Below are 8,168 nucleotides of genomic sequence, written 5' to 3'. Positions count from 1 at the left end.
AAAGAGCCTGTGCTACAAAGGTCAGAGAGACTGGGAAGGAAAGTGGGTGTTCATTTTTCCACCCAATAGCACCAGCACGGGCCTTTGGGCATACCAGCGCAGTGCAATCAGGTCCAGAGTCTTCCGAATCAGAAATGTCAGAATATTCTGATGATCGATTCCTGAGTTCTGACTTCACACTTGTAAAAAACCCTGAGAAGTAAGAGTCAAAGAGAAGGTATTAAAAGTCCATCCAGCTTTGTGTCTATGTCACTCCTGTTCTATTCTCCTTTCTTTTCATTCATTCTTCCTCCAAGAACTTTCTCCCCAACTGACCAAGATGCAAATTGAAGTGTATTCTACAAACATTTCTAGAATTTATTAAACATAATTATAAATTCCTTATTTGAAAATTTTAAAAATATTTCTTTCCAGAAAAAAGCCTCCAACACTAACATGAGCTACAAGAAACTTTTCAATTTCCCTTTTGCATTATTTCTCTCAACAGATAACAAAAGCATTCAAGTAGGTAGTGAATTCAACAATCTTATAGACTGGGCCTTAGCACTGCCTTTCTCTTCCTGGGGCACTACTTCATAACTACCGCTTGATGAATTCTACTGATTAACCACTTTCCCCATCATGTGAACAAATGCAGTTACCAACGACAGCAATATCACATTTACCTGAAATTAGCAGGAATTAAGGTAATTTTGGATTAAATAATGTGAATTGTCTGGAACACATACTTGTCAAATACCAAAATATTTAACTGCTCCTTAAAATTGAGGAGGAAGAGGTATTACTGTTGGTCACACTAATGATAAGCAATTAACAGCCAAGTAGAGGCCCTCTTGTCAACAGGCAGCCAAGAAAAACAATACATGGGTTACTAATAGTTTTAGGTCAACCAATTATATATGTCTCCTACTTCTGAAAACCATATACATGTTAGCTAAAATTATTTGTGAAATCCCATTAAACTTGGGACTGTTTTATTTGGAGTAGAGCATGAGCTTTCGTGTGACGCTTGTAAAAACTGTCACCAGATAAGCATGTCACTAACTTGCACATGTCCTCATCATTAATAATGCCTTCCCTGGGCTCTACATCTCTCTGGGCATTCACATTCAGTATTTTCCCAATGGATACATTATTCAGAAATAGTTCAGATTCCTCAAAAGAGTACAAATGTAAGAACTTGCAAGTTACTTCACATGCTATCACATTAGTAATAAAGAGACCTTTACAATGATGATTAAAACAAACATACTGTTAAGGGGTTTCTGCGATTCTTCATTCTCCACTGCCTCTATTCCTGAACTCTCTTCTATCTTCACTTTTGCCTTTTTTGTCCTTCTCTGATCCTCTTCATTTTCACTGTCTACTGTATAAAGACTCTGATCTGCGAAGGGGTGTCTTTCGTCTCTGTATATAGAAGAAAAAATAAGTCAAAAAATAGTACAACTTGTGCGGCCAAACAGTACACTCCCCCTTCAATTTACAGAGAGAGTGGAGAATTGAGCCACTTGCTCCATATGTGGTTAGCTGAACAACAAATGGACTGGGGATTCAGTAAACAGAGGGAACCCCCTGAAAGCTAATCGGTTGGATACTTCGATCTGGTTTACATACTTAATTATCCTTCCATTTGTCAGCAGTAATCGTAGATCATTATCTTTTGCTCTCCATTCGGGTACGGTAGAAGATGGCTGGAGATGTTTGTTGAATTTACCATTCAGTTTAGAGCTCAAGATGTCCTAAAATATAAAAATAGAACTTACTTAATCTCCATACTCAACTATACCCACTGGACTAAATGAATAAAGTCAAGCCACTACCTCCTCCTTTAGCTCTGCATCCCAAACTGGACTAGGCAGCCACCCAGGCCAGGAGACAGGCAGCAGTGTGCCACTAAAACCAAATGGTTCCCAAAGCCTAAGCCGGAATGTGGTTTGTCTTTCTGTAGGGCCTTTAACAATAACACACAATAAAGTAGGATGTAAAACTTACGTAAAGTGAATTCAAAGACATTTCACTCTTGCAGAGAGCTGGAGAGCACTGCCCTAGTGCACAGTGACTCTCCTTCCCTGACTTGTTTAAGTGCCAGCTGCTGGTCCTTCCCGATTACCCTACCTTTGACCTACTCCCTAGTCTTCCCACCAAGCACTGGCAGCAGCTTACAGGTCACCACATTGCTATCGCTAGGAACAAAGGCCACTATGTGACATAAAGGCATACAATAACTGGTTTTAATACATACAGAATATTTCCTTTCTGTGGAAAATGTTTCTTTAATAATAAACAGAACCTTTCATAACATGCTAAATCTTCTCCCAGATTGCTATGGGTTAAGGAGGTTTAGGACAACAAAATCTTTAAAAAAGTATAAAAAAAATTCTATACCATTTAAAATATTGAAGTTAAAATTTCTGTATTAAGTTTTAAAACATTTTAATTCAGAGATACCTCTATTTTGTCCATTTTAAATTGTTGCCTATCCTGTATTTAAGATGTAAAATTATGTATGATACAGATCTCGTTGCAAACTCATTACCAAGTTTCACAAGGCCCTACATTGATCAGATTACTGCCTGCCCCCTTGTCCATTAGTCAAGCATTTCTCAAACTTTAATGGGTTTATTCTAACAGTCACTCATGCTGATGCTATTGGGTGAGGGATAGGCTTTTTGCACTTGCTTTTCCCTCTGCCAGCAATACTTCTCCTCAGATCTGTGTATCCATCTAACTTTTCCCCATTATTTAAGTGTCAGTTCAGATGTCACCACCTGAGAGCTTTCTGACCACCCTAGCTCAAGTAGCAGCCATCCCAAGCCCCTTTACTCTATTGCTCTATTATTTTGGCTTTCTTCATAATGATTATTTGAAATTGTATTATTTTAACACTAGAGGCCCAGCACGCGATATTGCACAAGACCCAAACCCGCAGCACCGGCAGGACCCAGACTGACTCCTCCCTGGTGACAGGTTGTGGTCATGACGTCGTAACAGTGTCACAACCACAGGGCTTTTATGATATAGATATCTGTCTCCTATCCTTCCAACCTGAGCTAGGACGGAAGCTACACAAAGGCAGGGACTTAAGTTGTGCTCACTCTGGCATCTTCTCTAGAGCCTGTAAGAGCATGGCCTTGGTAAATGCTCAATAAACATGTCAGTAAATGAATGAGATCTAGTCATCCTACTTCTGCACTGATGCCCAGAAAGTTGAAGCACTGCCCCCTTCTACAGGCATAAGCACTGTTGACCCCTATACAATGCTAATGGAAGATTAGATAATCTAACAAGACTGGTCAGACTATTCTCCTTTGAGTATCCGTTTGAAGAACTTTAAGGAACAACGAAGTCTCTCTTTGTCATCATGAAACATAATACTTGCCTCTTCCCAAGGACACATCTCTAATCTTCTGAGGACCTCCCTTGTGTGGAGCTCTAGGATGTCTAGGTTAGAAGGAGTTCGGACATTATGATCTCGAAGTTTCCTCATCCTTCGTCGGGAATGGTATGGGGAAGTTGCTTCATTTGAGGATCGTGAAGCTGGACACACTGTAGGAATTCCCTGAGATTTAACTGGCTTGCTGTTTTCCTCCTTTAAGAATTCAATTCAGAGTATTTTTATAATAAGGCTACATACATACCTAAGTAATCAGCCACAGAAATATTTTAGAAAAGAAAAACCATTCAATTTAATTATATAAAAAAAGACCAAATAATAAGATAAACAGCTTTGCTGAGACCTTTACCTCCTACACGCCCCATACTGGGGATTGAGCCCGCAACCTGGGCATATCTCTTTGACCTGAATCGAACCTGGGATCCTTCAGTCCACAAGTTGACGCTCTATCCACTAAACCAAATCAGCTAGGGCCCAATGTAAATTTTTTCACATACATAGTTGCATAAATCAATAACTGCTTTTTAAAGCAAAGTCACACACCTACATAGTTTTGAAAAATTAAAATTCTGTAAGCATATCATGAAAAGTTGCAATCTACTCTTCCCCATGCCAATTCCCATTCTCTGGAGGGAATGGGAATTATACATATACATATAACAAATGTGGTAACAGATATATAATTTACCATTCTAACCATTTTTATGTACAGAGTTCAGTGGCATTAAGTACATTTCGCATTGTTGTCCAACTATCACCAGCATCTATTTCCAGAACGTTTAAATTTTCCCAAACTTAAACTCTGTACCCATTAAACAACAATGCCCCATTCCACCTTACTCCTAGCCCTAACAACCATCATTCTACTCTCTGTTTCTATGAATTTGACTGCTTTAGGAACCTCATATAAATGCAATCATACAATATTTGTCCCTTTATGACTGTCTTATTTCACTTAACATAATGTCTTCAAGGTTCAACCATATTGTAGCATGTGTCAGAATTCCCTTCTTTTTTTATAAAGCTAATATTCCATTGCATGTATATACCACATTTTAGTTACCCATTCTCCCATGACATAATCTTTGATTGCTGTGAACAATGTTATGATGAACATGCATATACATATATCAGCTTGAGTCCCTGCTTTCAATTTTTTCAGGTATATAGCCAGCATTTGCAACTCCTGCAGCTGTTTTTGTTGTTTGGTTTTTTTCTTTCAGTTATTTGCCTCTGAATTTCTAAGTAACGTTTATATTGTTATTTCTTGGTTTTTTACCTGTAGCTATATCACTGAATTCCTACTATGCAAGATGAAGTAAGTCTTAATTCTGGCATCCTCTCCTAAATGTACACATACTTCCCCTGTCTTCAATATTCAATATTTAAATTGGACTCAGTAAAAATTATTTACAACCCAGTGTTACATAACATTACTTTCCTTTTTATCCTTTGATTTTTCCCTGAGTTCATAACTGCCTCACTTTCCATCAGCTTGTTTTCTAGTATGTACTTATCACTAATTAATCCCAAAATTCTCCACTGGAAGAATACGAACATTCAAACACATTAGGTAATTAACCAAATTTATATTTTTCTTTGGAGACATCCTCCTGGATGGGATTGCCAGATAAAGTATGAGGCATCTAGTTAAGTTTGGATTTCATTCTCCTGATCCATCCTGGACCGGCTGCTCTCTGTACCTGCACATGTCATCACAGACCCTTTCTGACCTGCTCCCACTCCACCATATAACACTGCCACCACCACCACCACCACCACCTCTGACCTCCCTCCTTTATTTTTCTTAATAGCACCTTGACAATTCCTGATATAACAAAATCTATGGGTAGCCTCTTACTTCTAAGCTCCATTGCCAGGACCTTTGTTCACTGCTCTACGCCTAGCCTACCTGGTACAAAGCTGCAATAGGTACTCAGTATTTGTTGGAAGAATGAATTCCAGGGAACCTTCCTTTTTGGTTTGCTCCTTCTTTCTTAGAACAGCACATGGGCAGTACATTGTTTGAGAATTGCCTCTTTGACATCTTTATTTTACCATCATATTTGGTTTATGGCTTGGCTGAATACAGACATATATGCTGGCATTCCCCAACCCCAGGATTTTAAGGACTTTGCTCCACTGTCTTCTAGTTTGCAGTGTTATTGTTGAGAAATTTTATGTTATTCTGATTCCCAATTCTTTGTAAACGACCCATATTATCTTCCCTAATGCTTTTTCAGATGTACTTTATTACATACGCTTTAAATTTGACCATAATGTGCCTTGCTGATGTCTTTCACTCACTGTACTCACATTTTGGAAGGCTATCAATTTGGGAAGATGTGTCCTTGAATTCTAAAACTTATTTGATTAGTCCTCTGAAACTCTTCTGGTTTTCTGTTATCTTTTTCTGGAGCTCCTATTATTTTGATGACAATTGTATAAAATGACCTTCTAATTTTTCTGTGTGTTTCTTTTTAACTTTATGGGAGATTTTCCCAACTTTATCTTCCAGCCATTCTACTAAGTTTTGTTTCTATTAATTTCTAATTTCCAAGAACTCCTTTTCTTTCTTCTTTGAATGTTCCTTTGTTGCACCCTCCTGTCCTTTTTTCATAGAACCAATTTTACTTTTTTCTCTCCTGAGGATATCAATTATACTTGGGTTTGAGCTGAAGACTTATTTAATGATTGTCTCCTTTGAATACTTTTCCTTTTTCTGATTTAGTTTTGGTCTTTGTCTTTGAAACTCTTATGGGCTCTCCATGTATTTTTAAAAGGAAACATTAAAAAGCTAATGATTTCAACTAATGGTGCTAAGAAAACGAGATAAAGATATGGGGGGAAATGTCTTTATTTATCTTATGCAATACACAAAAATTCAAGACTGGCCATTTACCTAGATGCAAAAGCTTTTTGGAAAAAAAAATAGAAAGTATTTTTAAGACCTTGGGGTGGAAAAATATTTCTTAGGGAGGTCACAAAATAACACTAACTAAAAAACAAAAAGAGTTGATAGACTAAACTTTCAAAATTAAAAGTTTCTGCTCATGAAAAGATGCAAGCTGTAGGTAAATGTTAGTTATTTTATATAGATATGAATGATTACATGCCAAATGACAAAGAATTTGTGTCCAGAACATATAATGAACTCCTACAAATCAATAATAAAACAATAATTTTTAAATGGACAAAAACTTAAACTTCCTAAAAGAATATATACAAAAATGATGTGCACACAAAAAGGTATTCATCTTTAATCTTCAGGAAAATGCAAATTAACACCACACTGAAATAATATTCCATATTCTCTAGAATAGCAAAAATTTAAGAGGCTGAAAACAACAAATATTGGTGAAAATACGAAATAACTACAATGCCTGCACATTACTGGTGAGAATATAAAATGGTATAACCACTCTGGAAAACTGGCGGATTCTCACAAATTTTAAATTCACTTCCTATGGCTCAACTCTATTCTCAGGTATTTATCCAAGAATATAAAACATATATTTAACCTAAAAGAGATATAAGAATGTTCATAACAGTCTCATTCATAATGGCCAAGTCTGCATATAACCCAAATAGCCATCAACAGAAGAATGGAAGACAAATTGTGGCATATTAATCAATGGCATACCATACCACTCAGCAATAAAAAAGAACTGACAAACACAACATGAATGAATCTCAAAAGCATAATGTGAGTGAAAGAAGCCAGACATCAAAATAGTACAAACTATATGAATGTGTTTATCTGAAATTCAAGTATAGGCAAAACTAATCTATGATGATAATAACAGAGGTCAGAACAGTGGTGGCCTGTGGTAGTCAAAGATTGACTAGAAGGGGGCAAGCAAGAATGGACTTTCTGGGATGATATAAATGATTTATATCTCATTGGTTATACTGGAGTATTGGTTATACAGGTGTACATATTTGTCAAAACTCAAGTTTTCTTACAATTGTACATTTCACTGTATGTAATAAAAAGCTAATCGGGAACTCTGTGAGTGGGGCATTGTCAACTGGTGGGTTTCACCAATGTTCAGTATCAGTGGATCTACTTCTTGTCCTGAGAGGTCCAGGCCAGACTGCCAGTCTTTTAGGAGCCAAGTGGAAGAAGAAGCATTCACTATGCAGACTATCACTTAATCCTCGTTTTCAGTAAGATACCTATCTCCCTCACTGGGCTCAGTGTTCCAAAGTCCACAAGCTTGCCTTAGCCCCGTGGTTCTCAACCACTTCTGGCCCTTTAAATACAGTTCCTCATGTTGTGACCCAACCATAAAATTATTTTCGTTGCTACTTCATAACTGTAATGTTGCTACTGTTATGAATCGTAATGTAAATATCTGATATGCAGGATGGTCTTAGGCGACCCCTGTGAAAGGGTTGTTTGACCGCCAAAGGGGTCATGACCCACAGGTTGAGAACCGCTGCCTTAGCCGATTTTGCTCAGTGGATAGAGCGTCGGCCCACGGACTAAAGGGTCCCAGGTTCAATTCTGGTCAAGGGTGCATACCTTGGTTGCAGATTCAATCCTCAGCCCTGGTCCTTGCATGAGGCAACCAATTGATGCATTTCTCTCACATTGACGTCTTTCTCTATCTTTTCCTCTCTCTTAAAATCAATGGGAAAATATCCTCTGGTGAGGATTAACAGAAAAAAAAAAAGAAATAAGAAAGACATGGGCTTATTAGGACTTACTTGTGCACAGGGGTGGCTGGCCAGTGCTGTTGTTTTACCACCCCCGAGACTTTCCCCACAC

At 37.7% G+C, this 8,168-nt stretch overlaps 1 protein-coding gene across 1 annotated transcript in view; it reads right to left on the bottom strand.

The window, feature by feature from the left end:
• KDM7A (lysine (K)-specific demethylase 7A) overlaps positions 1 to 8,168 on the bottom strand; it is a gene marked incomplete at its 5' end in the record, with an annotated part of 64,182 nt that overhangs the window by 22,939 nt on the left and 33,075 nt on the right. Inside the window, 4 exons of the mRNA XM_006777102.2 lie at positions 95 to 192; positions 1,253 to 1,407; positions 1,615 to 1,739; positions 3,380 to 3,589. Coding sequence (XP_006777165.2) covers positions 95 to 192; positions 1,253 to 1,407; positions 1,615 to 1,739; positions 3,380 to 3,589 — 588 coding nt within the window. The remainder of the gene's footprint in view (positions 1 to 94; positions 193 to 1,252; positions 1,408 to 1,614; positions 1,740 to 3,379; positions 3,590 to 8,168) is intronic.

This window comes from Myotis davidii, unplaced genomic scaffold (genome assembly GCF_000327345.1).
Source record: "Myotis davidii unplaced genomic scaffold, ASM32734v1 scaffold329, whole genome shotgun sequence".
Classification (NCBI taxonomy): domain Eukaryota; kingdom Metazoa; phylum Chordata; class Mammalia; order Chiroptera; family Vespertilionidae; genus Myotis; species Myotis davidii.
Note: the sequence above shows the minus strand (reverse complement) of the source record. Positions and strands in the feature narration are given on the sequence as shown.